The 19,467-nt window shown below is 32.4% G+C and overlaps 1 protein-coding gene across 9 annotated transcripts in view; it reads right to left on the minus strand.

The window, feature by feature from the left end:
• Positions 1 to 19,467, minus strand: part of LOC129751786 (potassium voltage-gated channel protein Shab) — a 372,964-nt gene that overhangs the window by 13,918 nt on the left and 339,579 nt on the right. For all 9 annotated transcript variants that reach the window (XM_055747503.1, XM_055747500.1, XM_055747499.1 and 6 more), the window contains one exon: positions 4,101 to 5,007. In XM_055747503.1, coding sequence (XP_055603478.1) covers positions 4,101 to 5,007 — 907 coding nt within the window. The remainder of the gene's footprint in view (positions 1 to 4,100; positions 5,008 to 19,467) is intronic.

The raw sequence follows: 19,467 nt of genomic DNA on the forward strand, positions 1-19,467 counted from the left end.
ATTCATCTGTAATTATGATAAATTCGACTACAATTTTGTGATTGATTTTAGGTATTCAACTATGAATATAATAGATTCAACTATACAATTCCGGTTGATCTCTAACATTTAACTATGAATATGATGCATTGAACTGTAATGGTATAATTGATTCAACCGTAAATACAACAGATTAAACTACAAATGTATGATTGATTCTAGCTATTGAACTATCAATATAGTAAATTCAACAATATTGTTATGATTGATTGTTGTCCAGAGACAAATTTACTGAAAAAGTCAAAAGTCTCTCTAATTAAATAAAAAAAGATTGATAGTGTTCATCCGTGTTCATCAGCAAAAAAAATCTTAATGTGAGACCAACACGTGTTCCCTGCAGCGATCGTGGTGCTGTTTTTAGAGCTCAGCTAGCAGTTCTTGAAATCGGTTGCACAGCTCAAGCGCTCTCTAGCGATGAGGAAATATTTTTCTCCACCAGCGAGGCTGGTAAATTTCAGTTGATTTCGTTCGTTCTTGACCAACGTCTAGTAGTCAATGTCAATGTTATCAAAGTCGTCTACCAGTTTAATGACCAAGCTACAATGTCAGTCAGGCAGCAATGTCAATATTGAATGACAATTTTGTACTCCAATCGCATCACACATACATACGATCATCTTTCTTTTTATTTTTCTTCCTGTTTCGGGAGAGAATTTACGTTATAAGTTGCGCAACAGTTGAAAAAAATGTAATTATTGGCTGTAAGAAGAAAAATATCGTAGTAAGCACGATGTTCTTCATTCAACTTGGTCCACATTGTAAGCTCATGTCGTTGACCAAAAATCAGAATCGCATGACATGCAAGGCAGTATCAAAGTCGACTGATATTGACTGTCCGGATTCAGAAGCACCGACTTCTAACGGCGTCTTCTGGGACCGATTAGTGAGGTTGCACAATTTTCTGGGCAACCATGCATCAAGATGCAAAAAGAACAACAGCGGGGGAACCGGGACGTGGATATCGGGATTTTCTGTCAGCTTTTCTAGCATCGTGGCAGCTAAAACGAACTAGATGAAAAATGCAGAACTTATAAATTAAAAGGAAATACATCGTAGTCATAAAATTATTCTGAAGAAAAACATCATAAGATATGATAACTTCCGATATAAACAGAATTTAAATTTACAATATTTATAGTTGACCTTATTAAATCAATCATAGAAATATAATTGAATCCATCATATTTATAATTAAATTATCATAGTTGAATCTACCATATTTACAATCAAATCAATCATATTATTATAGTTTCATCTACTATAATTATAATGTTGTAATGTAATTATAATTGTTGAATGTATGATATCAATCGTACATTATAGTTGAATCTATTCTATTTGTAGTTGAATGCACAAAATCAATCATACATCCATAGTTGAATTTACGAAATCAATCAGATTGTCTATTATAAGTATTTATAAGTATTTAGGGGAGAGTGGGGATACTTGATCCCCTTTTCTTATTTTCACCATATCTTTTTGGAAAAATTTAGCAACTCGCCGTCTTTGACATTTTCTGACAGCTTGTAACTTCAAGTTTCTAAGCTCCAAAAATTAGAACGATACTTGAACCCGTTGATGAACTAGAAGCATTTTCGTGGGAGTAAAAAAATTGCAATTTTTCTGAAGTTAGGGGAGACTTGATCCCCTATTGAAGGAGACTTGATCTTTTATTCAGGAAGCCCTAATCCTTGTATAAAAATCAAACAAAACCTCAAGATAGAATGTTTATTGACTATTTTGGTCATGTTTGTTCTCATTTCACAATTTATAGCAGACATAAGAAGAAAACTCTATAACTTCGTCTCAACGCTAATAACATTGCATACTTAAAGGCGCTATTTTTTTTATAATTAAGAAAAAATTAATTATTTTTGCTCTTTTCTTCAGACAATTGTTTGATAAATATTAGTTTTTGGATAAATATTAGTAATTTCGTTATCAGCAATCATAACGGTCAATTCAGAAGAAGAATGTGCAGTTTGGAAGGGGGATCAATTGTACCCAACTCTAGGGGATCAATTGTACCCATAATCAACATTTTAGAAAACTTTTTCTGAAAAAAGTTGAGAGTTTTCCATTGCTTTGAAAATATGGCATTATGAAGTTCATTTTACGCCCGAACGTTTGATACATTGGAACAAATATTTTTTTCATAATTTTCCCATGTAAGGAACATTTTAAAGTGATGAAAAAAGATCTTCAAGTTACATTTTGTGAAATTTTTCAAACAAAGTTCAATTACTCAAACAATTATTTTGTTAAAAATTTTTAAACTACAAGCATTGTTATTTTGCTCGTTTTTGCATATTTTTCTAGAACATTTGATCTTCGTAAGACATTCCAGTTTCGAGATATAGCTAAGGAATCAAGTATCCCCAGGGATCAAGTATCCTCATTCTCCCCTATAAGTTAAAAGTTTGATAATTATAGTTGGTCGTGAAGCAATCAGATATGATTGATTAAAAGTGGATTATTGTTGGAAATACCTTCTTTTTTTCGTGTTTTTGCTGTCTTTGTGCTCGTTTTCACTATGAGTGGTTCACTGGTAGTGCACCATAATGTGGACGGTAGTATACTCTGAAAATATTTAGTGTTGCTTGTGCCCTCACCAATACCATCGTGAATTTTGACAGGTCGTGCTTCCCGATGTAAACAAATTGTATGGAAGCGAAAACAAATGTCAACTGGTGATGGATTTTCAAAGAATGATGTTTACATTTGGCACTTTGAATATCACGCACACCAAATAATACACACTAACTTATAAGTGAGGGTAAAACCCGATTTATGCTCGGTTTTGGCCGGTACGGTGTAATACTATTATAGCGCCAGCACTAAATTTTACTTCGGAAGTCCGGACTTCCGATCCCGAACTTACTTCCGAACCTTAGACAGTTGTGTTCGAAAAAATAACAGTGTATTATATGCAACGTTGCCACACATAAATCTATATCCACCAGAGTATCTCTACATACATTACACTCTTACGGACAAGAATGAGATACACAAACGATTCAAATGAATTTGTAGCAACATTGATTTCATGTGCATTTGAAAACATGAAAATTTTGTGGTGCACGCTTAAATAAAACGACTGAATATGTTTTGGTCGGAAGTCAGCCAAGATGCCAGTTCACCAACGACGTTTATAAAAATTTTATCTAAACGCACAATATAAAAACTTGATATGTCGAGTGGTGGATATCAATGCGGTATAAGGGAGCTAAATTTATCAGAATGTTAGTAATAAATTCTCAATGTTTTTGTGCAATTTTACAGACATATTTTTAAAAAAATTGTTCACGATTAAATAACAAAATTTGAAGGGAGGATATCACTACTACCTCGCTGATTTTCAAGGAAATTGTGCGTTAGATTTGTTTATTTTTTAATTGCATTCTTTCGCTTTTCACAAAATAGGTCATATCCAAGTCAGAAAGTTCTTTAAATGAATTTTACTTAACCAAATCATAATCCAACTAAAATATATCAACACATAAATAATTTCAACATCTCTAGCGCTCGTATTTAAACTGTTCCTGGTTTAATGATTTTCTCTTCTGTTTTCATCGTCTTTGAAACAGGTATCAACAACAAACGATACATCGAGCAACAGTTCAGGAATGTAACGCGCGAAACATAGACATTTTGAGTATAAATAGACATAGTTCGGGTGAAAGTGGGAGTTAATTGTACAGAAAATGGTGGATATGTAAGTGTGTGTGTGAGTGTTTGTGAATTGAACTAACGAAGATTGAGGTTTTTCTCTCTCGAGGGGTTGCCATATGAGAACATGTGTTAGTGTATTTAATGTGTATTGGTGATTGGTGGTGGTGAGATGTGAGTAGCTGTATTAGCGATAGCCTGGTTAGTATTAAGGACCAGTTGAGTTTCGGTGTGGTGGGGTTATAATGGTGTTAGACAGTGGGTTAGATAGTTTCAATTTTAGATGTGGTAGTGTGGTAGCAGTAACAATGTGTGTGATGAATAATTATTGTGGCAATGTGGTTGTGTGTAGTTCAAGGGATTTGTTGGTAGTTTCTGGGGGTTCAACATACCTTTGGGCGATGGATTCTGAATCCCGAACAGATGCTGGTTGATAAGTTTGGTGGCTGACGCGAGGCTTTTTGACGGCATGAAGGAAGACCTGCGTGTCTTTTTGGTGGCAGTGCTGCTGCTACTAGTGGCGGGTGCTCCGGAACTTCCGGCGCCGGCTCCTCCGGATTCGTCCAGACTTTCGATAGACGATTTGAGGTTCTCGAAGCGTGTCTTCGGTCTACTGGTTGCAGCGGCCAGCGCTGCCGATGCTACGCCTTGCTGGAAACGGGTCTTACGATGTTTCGGTACCGGCGTTTCGTTCAGACTGACCCGGCTGCCCCGGTCTGAGGTATCGAACGAGGTCTGGAACTGTTTGAACTCCTCGTCCATCGGGCTGGCCCCCAAACTCCTCAAACCCGTGTCTCCGGAAGCACTTTTCTTCACCTGGGACCTGATACCTGTGGAACGCTGCTGTTGAGAATCTTTCTCCAGTGGGTTTATGTACAAATTGTTGGTATCTAGCGTATCTAAGTCGAATGACATATCTACAATATCGGATGTTAGATCACCTTGTGATAGGAATGGATGCGTTTGACAACTAGCGTAGGTATCGGAACTATCGACACTAGCCAAATCACCGTTGTTACTATTACTATTATTATAACTAGCGTTAGCGTTATTGTTGTTGCTGGTACCGTTGACGTTACTATTAACATTACTCTTATTACAGTTATTAGAATGTTTGATTGGTGTATCCATATACGGATATGGATATGATATTGTACTTGGACCAAATTGTGATGGTGGGGCTATACAGTTGTTGTTCATACTATTCTTTAGCATACGCATCTCGAGACAAACCGTCGTGTGGAAGTCGGAAGTAGGAAGTGGCATTAATCCTTCAGCATCGATGAACTCTTTGTACTCCTGGCGGGTTCCGATACGTTTTGGGGTCCGAAGAACGGGATGAAAACAGCAATAGACAAACAACTTGATTAGTTCTATACAAATTTGATCAGGGTTTTTAAAGTATTACTTTTCTAGAGTAAACACAAAACAACCCGGCTAAACAAAACAATGCAAAACAATAACTGATACCGATAGTTCTAGTTATATTTTTTACAGTATCAAATTAAAAATATAATCCACAAAAGAAAAACAAAACATATAACAGAAAATCAAGCAATTAACTAATCTCAAATATCATCAATTAACAAATATCTATAGGCTAACGAATTTAAGTCTAATTTTGATTAAAGAATTCTAGAGTTCTATGGAAAAATTGTCTAAAATATGTCATGTTAAAAATCTTAGAGTGCAACTAGAACATAGATAGTGTGTGGGCAGACAAAATCGACAGGCAATCAGCGGAGGCATTCAGGCATGTTTCAGTATGACACACACTGAGTTTTCAGTTAGTAAGAGCAGCGAAAACGATGTTTTTATTTGAGGGGTTATGTTCAGGGCCAATGGATGATTTTTTGATACTCTGATCTAATTTGTTGCTAGTGTATGGTAGTAATGGACTAGCAAATGTAAAAGTTCGAGCACTAAATTTACTGAAGCATATATTTTAGATCAACCGGAGAAAGAATTTTAGATGGATGTCAAAGGTCTTCTTTATTTTTTAAATCATAAAATGCCAAATAAAATTGCTTACTCAACTTTATTGGAATGATGATAGGGTATTCGATACAGAACAAATTTTTTAAACATTTTAAACATTTTAAACATTTTAATATCTAAAGAAAAATGTATAGAAAAGTTATATGGATCAGAAAGCATTTTTTTTTCTTTATAATTGCTGAAACTGATTTGAGGTATTATTTAAGAAAAATTGCATCAGCACAAACATATTTTTTTGGAAAGCTTTTGATACAATCAAATTTTATCACATCACGTAGCATTTTTTATTTGTATCCTTTATAATAGCCTTATAATGGCCAGATCAATTTATGGCAATTTATAAGTTATTTAAAGGAAATTTCCCACTGAACATCTTTGTCGAAGACCGTAATTTCGTATCTTATTAGACAAAAAAGTTATTTGCTGTTGAATAGGAGTATGCCTTTTGGCAATGAAAATCTATCAATCCATTTGACATCACTGCTTGTGCCTAGCGTGGTATTGCATGTCAACTTTCAAAGCAATACTTCGCTAGGCACCTGCAGTGATGTCAAATGAATTTATTGTTTTTCAATGCTTAAAGATATACTCCTTTTCATCAGCTAATAACTTTTTTGACTAATTAGATACGAAGATAAAACAAAACGATGTCGATTTTTCAGAACAAAATATTCTATTTTCCCATAAAAATATAAAAGTTCCATTTTACTCATGTGAACGTTACTTAAAAATTCTTCAAAAAACCATGGATCAATTTTGAACAAAAACGAAGCTTTTAAGACCTCAGGGTTCGAGAAATCAAAAAATGATCCCAAATCGACTCAGTCTAACATCACAAGCCCGTTACTTCTTTATAATTTTTTGCAACTTTCTCACGAAAAAATCTGGCAAAAGTAAAGCGAATTACAGGATGGAAGCTGTAGGAAGGTGAAGATGTACTATAGCCTACGAAAAACTTTGAATTTTTGTATTTGAATGTGTAAAAAGCAGTCGTTGACTAACGCCATCTTTTGCATTATGCTAAAAGTTGATTCGAGTAATGACCACTTACAAAATTTTCTGAAAAGTTTAGTCCTTCAAACTCATGACTCAATGACTCATAGGTTGAATTTGCTACAAGAGGGTTCATATTTTATTATTGATAAATTGTAAACAACCCATGCTTTAAATTCTCCCTTGCAACTTACTGATTCTCCACAAAGTTCTTTTTTTATTTATTCCAAAGCAATAATTTCTTTCCTGAATTCCCAAGTGGTTAATGAAACTATGACTGATCCCTCCTTTCTACCCAGTTATTTCAAACTTAAAATCCCTTTCCCATAAGCAACACAAAGCACCTCCCCAGTAGTAGTGATGAGCAGCTTCAGAGATTTTCCGATTCGCATAAAAACCTCCTTTATGGTGAGACAAAAACACACAAGTAATAAAATTCTTAGAGTGGAGAGCTAGCTTTACTGGAGACACAAGCCGAAAAGAAACACTTCAAAAAACTATTAGATATGCATAGTTTTCGGGCGAGAAAGTTTTAATTGCCTTTTTGTCGGGCGGGAAAGCGACCAATTCGGTAAACCGCAAAACACACACACGCGCCAAAGTTGAGAGATGAAATTGTTTTAGGGGACAGTTAAAAAAAACACGCTGCCACAATGACACACAAAAAGATAGCTTAGGACTAGGCCTCGAAGATCACACTAGCTTGAGGAACACACACACGCACACACAGACACACACACACTGGTATGAACAAAAACATCTGGGAGATTAGACTGGCAGACGTCACACACTCACAACAACACACAGAAAAAAGTTTGGGACACAAAGCTTTCCGATGTTAGTTTTGAAGGTGACCAACTGTTTGTTTTTCGTGATTCCATTTTTACAAATTTATGATAGATGTGGATTGTATGACTGATTACAATTCATTGTCATTATATTAATAAATTGAGATAAACCCTTATTGTTATGTACATTACGCGGTCATCCCTAGTTCTGAACAATATAAACATGGATAAAAGTTTAAAAAATCAAACAAAAGAGTTAAATTTTGATCCCTGATGATGATCTTTATTGGCATCAAAACGTTGACACAAATTCTAACCATTATGCTATGAAAACACACTTGGTTTAGCCAGTTATCGATTTGAGAAAAAAAAATTTAAATGTCAAGGTATTTTCCAAATTATTTATACTAGAGAAGTTGAACTAGGAAATCTAATCTTGGTAGGACAGATAAAGATGCATTTTTCAAACGTTTTCCAAAACTTAAATCAATTACCTACTGTGTGAGGAAAGTTGAAAACCCAGTGGGGCAGTATAAGCACCATAAACCGAGGCACGATGGGCAGAATTTTGCAGCTAATTCAATTTGATAAAGTCAACTCAATTATAGAGCTACAGCTTAAAAAATTTCATCTGACGCTTTGGCCTAATGGTAAGGTGTCGGAAAGGTAACTCAGAGGACTCTAGTTCGATTTCTGGTCGAAGCGATTTTTTTTCATTTACCATTCATGATGCTCTTCGCACTATACGGTGATTCGTAGCTTCACATTTTTCCGGTGCTTTGGTTGACGGATGATGTGATTAGCCGTATAATGCAACATTTAAAATAATTGATCATGAAATGGTATATAAAAAAACGCCGCGATCAGGAATCGAACTCGAGTCTTCTGAATTTCTTTTCAACTTACCACAAGGCCAAATCGTCAGCTAAAATTAGTCTTAAGTTAATTTGACTTCATCGAGTTGGATTCACTGCTTGATTTTATGGCAGAAAATGCTCATCGTGCCCCGATCAATGGTGCTCTGTTCGCCTCTAGTCAACAAGTTAAAATAAAGTAAAAACGCATTTTCAAATTGATTATAGAGAAAAAGCTAAACTTCAATGAAGATGAAAATTGAGGAATAAAGTGTACATTAGACCACAACCAAAAAATGACTTTTTGCTCCAATATGTTTTTCTGATGCCTTTTGGGTCACCAAGCATCAGTGTAAAATCTTAGATGATTTGGTTAATTCCTGAGTTAGCGCAACGCGTTTCAATTTTGTTTGTTTTGTTTATTGCACATTACGTAATCCAGAAAATTCAAATAAGCTTGAAATGAAATCGGTATTTGATTTTTGGTTTTTACTATTCTTACGCTTAATTTTTTGCTAACAAGACAAGTAGCTAAGAATTTCATGACAAAAGTAATAACCATTTCAAAAAAGAAATCTGAATCCAATGAAAAGTATTTAAAATGGCAGACTTTGATTGCTAGAGCTTTTAATAATTGCATGAAATGTTTTTGCAATGGTTATTTAAATCAATATATTCTCTGGTTATGCAAAGCAGTTTTTTGAGATTTTTTATTCTCATCCTTCGATTACACAGCTTTCAAATAAGCAGTCAAAAACGCTAAAATTAAAACAAATTATTTTGATTTTTTTTTATAACATCGAATATTTTTTCTGAGTTACAGGTTAGGTTTGTGCTTTGTTCACATGTATTGTACTACAAGAATCGAGGAACATTTTTCATCCAAAGTGTCATACAAAGTTACAGTACACCTCCGGCGATTTTTGAATGAAAATTTTTGTTTTCCCATACAAATTTTCATATAAAATTAAAACTCGTTGCGCTAATTCAGGACTGGATGGACCACTACCAAAATTTCTGTTTCTGGCAGCAAAAACAACCCAAAAAAGTTATGGGAGGTGTAAAAAGTTAGGAATTTGAAGTTTCCATACAAAGTTAGCAGCGGTCTAGTATGTACATTATAGATCATGATGATTTATCGTTTATTTTCCAATGTTTAAAAATTAAAAAAAAATCGTCACTTTGGTTCTCAAATTGCTTTTGTTTTTTAAATATTTCTGAAGAATATTTTCTAAAGTTTAAAGAACAATTTTCTGCTAAATCTGTACTAAACCTTCTTCCACAACTGCCAAGTTTTTGGTGAAAATTCATTAAACTAGGTAGATTTTATCAGATATAGAGGAGAATGAGGATACCTAATTCCTGGGGATACTTGATTCCTCAACTATATCTCAATACTGGTATGTCTTACATAGATCAAATGTTCTAGGAAAATTAGCAAATAGAACACAACAAAAAACCTGTGATCTCAGAAAATAAAAAAAATCTTTTGAGTAATTGCACTTTGTTTGAAAAACCTAACAAAATGTGTCTTGAAGATCTTTTTTTTATAATTTTAGAATGTTTCCCACACGAAAAAAATATGATAAAAATATTTATTCCAATATGTCAACCGTTAAAGTTTAATATGAACTTCTTAATGCCATATTTTCAAAGCCATAGTAAACTCTCAATTTTTTAAGAAAAAGTTTTCCAAAATGTATTTTATAGATTCACTTGATCTCTCGACTCCAAAAAGATATATTTTTCTTCTGAATGGATGTTGATCATCGCTGAGCACGAAGAATTATTATTATTTATCCAATGACTTATATTTATCTAATAATTTCCCTATCAAAAAACTCAAAAAATCGGTTTTATCTGAAAATTAGAAAATTTTGCCCTTAAGTATGCAATAAATATAGGGTAGTAGACAATTTTTTTTAATTCTTTTTGTTTGACACTTATAAAATGTGAAATAAAATCTAATAAGGTCAAAAAAGTCAATGAAACTTTAGGGGAGAGTGGGGATACTTGATCCCCTTTTCTTATTTTCACTATATCTTTTTGGAAAAATTTGGCAACTCGCCGTCTTTGACATTTTCTGACAGCTTGTAACTTCAAGTTTCTATGCTCCAAAAATTAGAACAATACTTGAACTCGTTGATGAACTAGAAGCATTTTCGTGGGAGTAAAAAAATTGCGATTTTTCTGAAGTTAGGGGAGACATGATCCCCTATTGAAGGAGACAAGATTTTTTATTCAGGAAGCCCTAATCCTTGTATAAAAATCAAACAAAACCCAAAGATAGAATGTTAATTGACTATTTTGGTCATGTTTGTTCTCATTTCACAATTTATAGCAGACATAAGAAGAAAATTCTGTAGCTTTGTCTTAACGCTAATTACATTGCATACTTAATGGCGCTATTTTTTATAATTAAGAGAAAATTAATTATTTTTGCTCTTTTCTTCAGACAATTGTTTGATAAATATAAGTTTTTGGATAAATATTAGTAATTTCGTAATCAGCAATCATAACGATCAATTCATAAGAAGAATATGCCATTTGGAAGGGGGATCAATTGTACCCAACTCTAGGGGATCAATTGTACCCATAATCAACATTTTAGAAAACTTTTTCTGAGAACAGTTGATAGTTTTCCATTGCTTTGAAAATATGGCATTATGAAGTTCAGTTTTACGCTCGAACGATTGATACATTGGAACAAATATTTTTTTCATAATTTTCCCATGTAAGGAACATTTTAAAGTGATGAAAAAAGATCTTCAAGTTACATTTTGTGAAATTTTTCAAACAAAGTTCAATTACTCAAACAATTATTTTGTTAAATTTTTTTAAACTACACGCATTGTTATTTTGCTCATTTTGGCACATTTTTCTAGAACATTTGATCTTTGTAAGACATTCCAGTTTCGAGATATAGCTAAGGAATCAAGTATCCCCAGGGATCAAGTATCCTCATTCTCCCCTACCTTTAGATTTTGCATGATTTTAGCTAAAGCTTAAGGTACTCTGATTAAAGGATCAAGTCTACTTCAATAAAGGATCAAGTCTCCGTTAACTTTCAAAATATCACAATTTTTTCAGTCACACGAAAACGCTTCTAGTTCATCTACGGGTTAATGTACTTGAAATTATGCGCTGTCAGAAAATGCAGAAGACGGCGATCTGCCATTTTTTTTCTTCAAAAAGATGTGATTAAAATTAGAAAAGGGGATCAAGTATCCCTATTCTCCCATACCTAATTTATTACATTGTTCAAATAAATAGGTATTTAAATAATTTTGATTTAAACACATTCGTTTCTTACTTTGCAATTTTATGACATTTTTATTTGAAATTCTAAGTACGATTATTTTATTTTTTTAAAGATATTTGACGTACATACATACATAAATCCAAGGGAAAAAACTATGACTTATGAGATTGTTTTTAAAAGCAACTGAAGGGATTTGCACCAAAAGAAGATCAAAAACACTTATTGTACATATATATTTTTTTAATTTTTAAGTTATCAAACACATTATTTCTTGTATAAATTCACTACATATTTATACTATGTTATAAATTGATGCAATTTTAAACATTCATAAAAAACTGTATATTTAACTTTTGAAACAGAAATTTTTCAAAAAATTTAGGGATTTTAAGTTGTTTAAATAAAATGTTTTGATATTTTGGTGAAAATTGAAAGTGTCTCTCCAACAAACCCGATAGCAAAAAAAACCTTATTGAAAAAAATAAAACAGGAGTGTTCATAAGAATATGTGTTTAGAAATAAAAAAAATCCAGAAAATTTAAAAAAGAGGGTTGGAGTTGAGATAAAATTGATTGAAACGAAATTCTGGGTGACAAAAATAAATTGTTTTAACTTGAAACTCGGATGTTATTTCGATAGACTGATCTAGGTCTTAAAAACTACAAATTTACTTATGGGGATTTTTCTTAATTATCTGGCGGGTTTGCGCCGGGGATCTACAGATCTTCCCTAAAATAGAAAATTCGATTCATTTTTACGACTTTAAAAAAGTTTTTTTTTAAAATTTCTTATATTTTTATTTTTCGAGTTAGACTCGATTAGGTTTTTCGTAAATAAAATAAAACCATGCTTCAAAGCTACATTACTCTGATATTTTTCAATGGAAATTATAAAACAGCTCATCAAAACGTATTGAAATTTGATCAGTTTTCCAGATAAAATAGTTAAAAAATTGAAAAGAATAACCTTGAACAGGAAAATTGCAAATAAGCTTTATTTGTTTTTTTTATTTGTTCTATTTAGTCGGCCATCAGCACGTAAATAAGCTTTAAATGGTGTCTTAAAGTACCGTCTTCATCTCCGAATATTCTGTTGAAAGAGATATATTGTCATTATTTCTTTCATAACTCTTAAAGGAGCTGTTGGTCCACTTTGATGTCTTTAGATGAAAGCTGCATCATAAATTGAGCTATACAATGGTATTGTTTGCAGAATATTTGGTGATGCAGATGGTACTTTAAGACACCATTTAAAGTTTATTTAAAACTTTTTATTTTAAAGATCATCACTTAAATTTTTTTAAATATTATATTTGAAAAGCTGATAAAATTCCAATGCGTTTTGATGTGCTGTTTCATGATTTCCATTGAAAACTAACATAGTTATGTAGCTTTGAAAATAGTTTTTATTTTATTTATAAAACAATCTAATCAAATCTATCTCGGAAAATAAAAATTTTAGAAATCTGAAAAAATACATGTGTTTTTAAGCCGTACAAATGAACCAAATTTTCAATTTTGGGGAAGATCTGAAGATAACTGGTTCAAATTGTCAGATAATGAAAAAATCCCCATGATGTAAACGTTGATTGACTGCAAAAATCATGGATGAGTTTGGTACCAAAACAAAGCTTTTTAGACCCCAGGATTTGAAAAAATAAAAAAATGACCCCAAATCGACGCAGTCTATTGGTATAGGTACTTAATTTTATTTTTTTTTTCAATATACATTTTATTTCTCTTATTTAGCTCTTTTCTATGACATGGGTTTAAATAAATAAATTTTATCCAATAGCAATTTAATTTGTTGAACAATCGGCTTTGGATTTGAGTTTTTTCCAGTGTTTATTCAACTTTTTTCTGATTGTTGATTTAAGGATCCAAATGCATATTTCCGAATTAAAGTAGAAAGTGATCTTTGGTTTGAAATCTTAATGTTAAAACATTTCATCTAAATTTCTTATTTTAGGTTTATGATTTTATTGATATCAATTTTGGAGACATTTCGTGATTTACAAAACCTTGAATATGGATTGAATCTTTTATTTCTGGATTGTATATTTTTATTTGTGTATTTTTTCCATTTACTTTTTTGAATTCAAAATTTGATTTTATTTTGCTCATTTCTTTGAATTCAACGAATGTTTTTGAACAATCTTTTTTGTGTTTAGAATTGTTAGTGATGTTCTGAATTTTAGTTCCAAACCTTGATTCTGGTTCGCTTGATTCTGGAATTGGGTAATTGATTCAGGTTTATTTATCTTTTAAACCGAAAATACCAATTTTTAGTTCAATTTTCAACAACTCAAGATTTTAACATTTAACGTTGGTTTTTTTTAAAACATTTTTTAAAAAATTGTTTTTATTAAATTTCAAATGAGTTTGGGTCGTTGCTATTTTCAAGCCGTTTAGAATTAGGCTTTGGTTTCGTAAATACGATTTAAAAAAGTTTCGATGGATTTGATTGATATTTTTAAGCCGTTTAGACATTAAGACACTTAAAGTATGTCGTATCTACTTTGAAATAAAAACACAGCACTTAGAGTCCAGTTTAAACAAAGTTTAAATAGGTAGGTATTATTTATCATACTGAACTTGAACATGGAAGTTCAAGTACAAAATACCGACCGCTTATTTTAATTATTTATGATTTTTAATTCTGATTTCTGTATTACATGTTCAGGTCTTAAATCAGAATTCAAATATTTGAACTTTTGATTCTGAACTTCGAACTTAGAATGAATACTTATTTTTTTTGTTGTGGGCTTCAAAATTATCTATCTACAATAGGTAGTATGCATAAGAAAATTGCAATTATTCGGTGGTTTTTACTTAGCTCGCACATTAGAAGGGTAAAATTGTAAAGCATATCTTTAATTTGCTATGAAAGTGCACAACAAAAAATTTCTTTACACCTGCTCCGGAATAAAAACAATCATGAGAATCGAAGTATTTGGTTCAGGAAACTAATCAAAAATAACAAAAGCAATTGCTAGTGCTTTATTCATATCAGCCAATGTTGTTATTCGTTTTTCGGAACACTAATTATTATGACCTTGTGATGTTGCAGTTTTACGACATCTTACTTTATTTTTTACTTACGCTTTACGAATACCTCTCTCTAGAGCCACCAACTTTATATTTCACTAGGAATTACAAAGTCTGGAAACAGAGGAGATTGAATCCAAGATTCAAACTTTAGCATTGTGAACTCAAACCTCAGAATCAATCAAAGGATTAAAAAATGAAATTTCAGAATAATAAATTATCCATATTTTTTATTTAACAAATGAACTGTTAAATAAAGAAAGTGAAATATAAATTGCAGAAATGAGAAATATTTAAACTAAGGTTGCCAGAATTTTTTCCACTCCCATCCAGGCCTAGCAATTCCGGGAATTTTTTAAGAAAAACCTGGCAAAATCCGGGCATGGATTTCAATTTTTCAAATCCAAAAACCGGCCAAAAACCTGGCAAAATTTAGGTGTTATTATATATAAAAGCAAAGAAAAAATGTAAAAAAAATGAAATTAATATTTTATTAATGTAATTGCAGACTTCCAAAAACTTTTTGGAACATTTAAATATTTAAAGGTTTATAAAAGTAAATCAGCGAAATTATTTGAAACAACCGTTGAAAATTTCCAAACCGTTAATCGATTTTGCTGAAACTTACTCAAAAACTTTGATTTTTTTGTTGGTTTCTTTGTGATAATTGTGAACAAATCCGGGCAATATCCGGACTTTTTTCACGATATCCGGGCAACCGGGCTGGACCGGACTTTCTCGGAATTTTGCATCAAATATCCGGGCAATCCCAGATAAAACCGGGCAATCTGGTAAGCTTAATTTAAACCAATCTTGTTTAAATGCGAAGATATTTTTAATTATAATTCAGTTTGAAGTTTACTTGAAAACCCCTAATTTGGAAGTTAGAATTTTTTTTCCTAATTTTTCTGTAGTGAAACTATCACAGAAATAAGTTATTTAAATTTTTTCTGAACTAAATTTTTCTGTTACAAGGAGTTGTTAACAGTTTTATCAGTTCGCATTATCTCGATCATTTCCTGATTTAAAAAAAGTTTTATGTATCATTTACTGACAGGCAGTTCTCCTCCTCGCAGTGGTTCTCCTTTTTTCTTAAGAGATCTTTATAACTTTTAAATTCAAGGAAGATGAGATGCAAATAAGTTGCAATTTCAACAAACTTTTGGAAAAATATTATAATATACATTTAAAATGAACAGTTTAAAGAAGTTTTCATCATTTAAAAATTAAAAATTTCACTTTTATTATTTTTTTTTAAAGCCAGATAAATTTTCTAAAGTCATTTGTTCCGAACCGTTTTAAGTTTTAATATTTTACATGTAAACTAATTTAAATTCATTGAAAGATTTTTAAAGCTTCAGTCTGTATCCGAAATTAATTTTTTTAGTCCCGAATGTTAAGTTCTCGATTTCATATTTCTGTTTCTGGAGAATTCAAGTTCCATTCGAGTTGGTCACCTCCACCGTAAGTAAACGATACACGAAGCTGGACGGGGAAAATTTTAGTAGATTTTTTTGATTTTCTAGTTCCAATCTTTCTAGCGTGCCCAGACTTGTAGGACTGTTTTTCGCTATCTCTTCCTTATCCTCTAAAACAGCGCGCGGGGGCTGAACTCACCTTCTGTATGGAGCAACCTTGCTGCATCTCAAACAGATCTCATCCACGCCCATAGAAAGGATTTCTAACGGATTGATTTCAACTTTTCAGTATTGGGTGTGAGTGTGTCAACAGAAACAGAGAGCAACGTGAATTGGATTGAACCCCTTGCCGAGTGATGTTCGTATTTCACCTTACGGAACCGGAACTTGCTTCTGGTTATAACGAAAAACCTTAGAGTCACCTTAATCCTAATGATATGTATTCCAGATTGTGTGAGTGTGAGAGAATGAGTATGCGTTTTTCTTTTCGTTTGGTTGATTAGAGATAAATGAATTTGCTCTCTGCGTATCGCAGCGTTTCGGTGGATCCACTTTCGTGGTTCGGAACGTGGCCAATAACAGCAGTGGCCCGTTCTCCGGTTGCGGTTCGACTTCCGGCCGCTTTTAGCGAATGTCAGACACTCTTGGAGCGCAGAGGAATGCACTCGCTATTACAACTGTTGCCGGCGGCGTTGTTCCGGTGATCGTCTTCATCATCATCTTCGTTGGAATCCTGTCGGGGGATCGGAGGCTGGAAATTAGTAACCGTTCTAGAGTGTCCCAGGCCAGCCCCAGGAGGGCCTCTCAGGGAACAGCCGGGCAAACAGGTAGCCGATCGGAGGGGGCTGGAAAATTTGTTCTGTGGACATACGGACATGGAAGTACAAACGGGATGTGTTGTTTGAATTTTTCAGGTGTCAATGTAAGATGTGTTGGGGTTCGTTTTAGAGTGGACACAACAGTGTGTAGTGAGAGCGTGTTGAGAGCAAAAAGAAACACAAGTTAGAAAAGGCGTGTTGGAACAGAAGCTAGAAAAGAAAGGTTGGTTGGGTGTCACGAACAAAAAGTGAGTAAACGGAATGTGTGTTTGTTTACATGGGTGCGTGTTGTGATGTGATACAAATTTATTTTTTGCTTTCCTTAATCAAAAAGAATTGATTTAGGACCAAGTGAAAAGTGAGTATGGTTCGCTTCATCGATGGTAAGTAGAGAATGAAAACTTCCAGCGGAATTGCTGCCTTAGTTCAGCAATGTAACAAACAGATTGTCCTGCTTATATGATTCTGAGACTTAAATGCGATCTTTTTCTAGAAATTTCATCAGCTTAACTTCTCTGCACTCTTTAAAGGCCAGAATCATTTTTTTAGTAGCTCAAACTCTGGGAACGAGACATATTCGTTTAACTAAACGTTAAATGAATGATCTTTGAATAAATGTAGATCAACTGTGAATCTACTTTTAGAGAAACATATATGTAGATGTTAGGTAAATATCTACATACATAAGAGATTTTATTACATATGTATAACAGAAAAACATAGCAACAAAATAAAGCTCGATGGATCGGTTAGGACTTTACCATATAAAAACGAAGTCATTTTTGTTCAGTTCAAAACCAAGAACGAATTTGAAAAAACAGAATCAATTTTTTTTTATACAAGTAAATAATCCCTAATGCGCTCAAATATTTTTCTATTTTTTTAGAGAAAGCTTTTGAGATAGTATTTAAGACACGACCGGTATTTTATGTCTCATAAACAACTTATTCAATTTTCTTCACAAAACTTCAAACACTATTTCAAATATTGAAAGACAAGGATCAAGAATGTTTATTCTGATATTAATTTTCATCTTGAAACATAAGTTTTTATCTAGAAACTGTTCTTATATTGATTCTTATTCGAGTCCTAACTCAGATCCCGAGCCAGCTCCAAAACTTGGAGCTCGATCTGAAGATCGATTTCGCGAAAAATCTGATTCTGATCCTGGTCTTCAACCTTATCCTGAGTCTGAACCTGTTCATGCTTTCATATGAATCATCATCTTTTTATTGATCTTGATCTTGATTCGAAACGTGATTTTGATGTTGATCCATATCTCGATGCTGATTTGGAGCCTGATTTAATCTGGAGCCTGACTTTTTATCAAAAACTTGATCTTGATTCGCATTCTGATCAAGATCATGTTTCTTGACATATTTCTGATCCAATATCGAGTGTGACACTATCATGATTCTGTCTAAATTTCCCAGAAGATTAGTTATTCCCCAGCTGAGAGGAGGTTCCTATTGTTAACAATTTTTTTGGAAAGGACTAGCCTACGTTCTGGTTTCCCTAAATACAATTGATCCGAAAAATTACTTATAAAGATAAAAAATATGTTACCCCAAATTTATTCACGAATTTCAATTTTTACAGCTACAATGTAACCATTTAACATTGTTCTATGTGTATAAGTTTAAGTTAGCTATTTCGTATATCCAGAATTGTTTATAGAATACATAATAATTAAAATAATTAGAAATTCGAAAGGAAGAAAGGAAGAAATTGAAGGAAAAGGTAGTGTGAGCAAATAATTTCCACATTAGATATATTTAAGCATTTAAAAAGGAAAAAAAATGTCTAGAGCAATTCCCGATTCTAAACTTATACAATTTTTTGAAAATAAATTGTTGTTGATGAAATTTTAAACCTCGTTAAAATTTTAACATTTTGAATCTCGCACATTTGCTTTTTCGGTATATTTGGAAACTTAAATTAACTAAATAAAACAAATTTCCACGATTCCATTTAAAAATCCAAATTATTTTTGGTAATGTGAACAAATATTGTTTTATTTTCAGCTATAAGGCAAATTCGAAGATAAAAATTTAAATTTATAGTGGCTCCAGAGAGTATTTATATTGCAATTCTATCTATCCAAATCATCAACTTGTCAGAGTTTTGGCATCTTGGAAAATAGATTATTGAAATATTTAGTTGATTTTTTTTTTCAAGATATCAACAGTTTAATCAGCATTTACACTGTTATTGATGAATCTTTAAAGATTGTTTTTAGACTTTTGTAAGTAATATTTACAACAGAAAATAGGCTTAATGCTTATATTTGGAGAATACAGCGATCATAAAATGTTGATTGATTGATATTTATTTGTTCCTCTTGTAAAATTTTCATTCGTTTTCTCTTAGTGGCTCCAGAGCGCTGAATTTTAGAAGATCATTTTCTATATTAATGGTAAATTAATTTGTTTTGTTGATTTTATTTTTCTACCTAGTATTTTTTTTATTAGATTCTTAAGAGGCTCCAGAGAGTGTCATATTGTTTCTGTCTATATGTTGAATTTTTCTAAAAATATTTTTGAAGCACCTTTTTAAAATATATTTCAAGTATACTTGTTCA

The sequence above is a fragment of the Uranotaenia lowii genome, chromosome 3, assembly GCF_029784155.1.
Source record: "Uranotaenia lowii strain MFRU-FL chromosome 3, ASM2978415v1, whole genome shotgun sequence".
Taxonomy (NCBI): Eukaryota; Metazoa; Arthropoda; class Insecta; order Diptera; family Culicidae; genus Uranotaenia; species Uranotaenia lowii.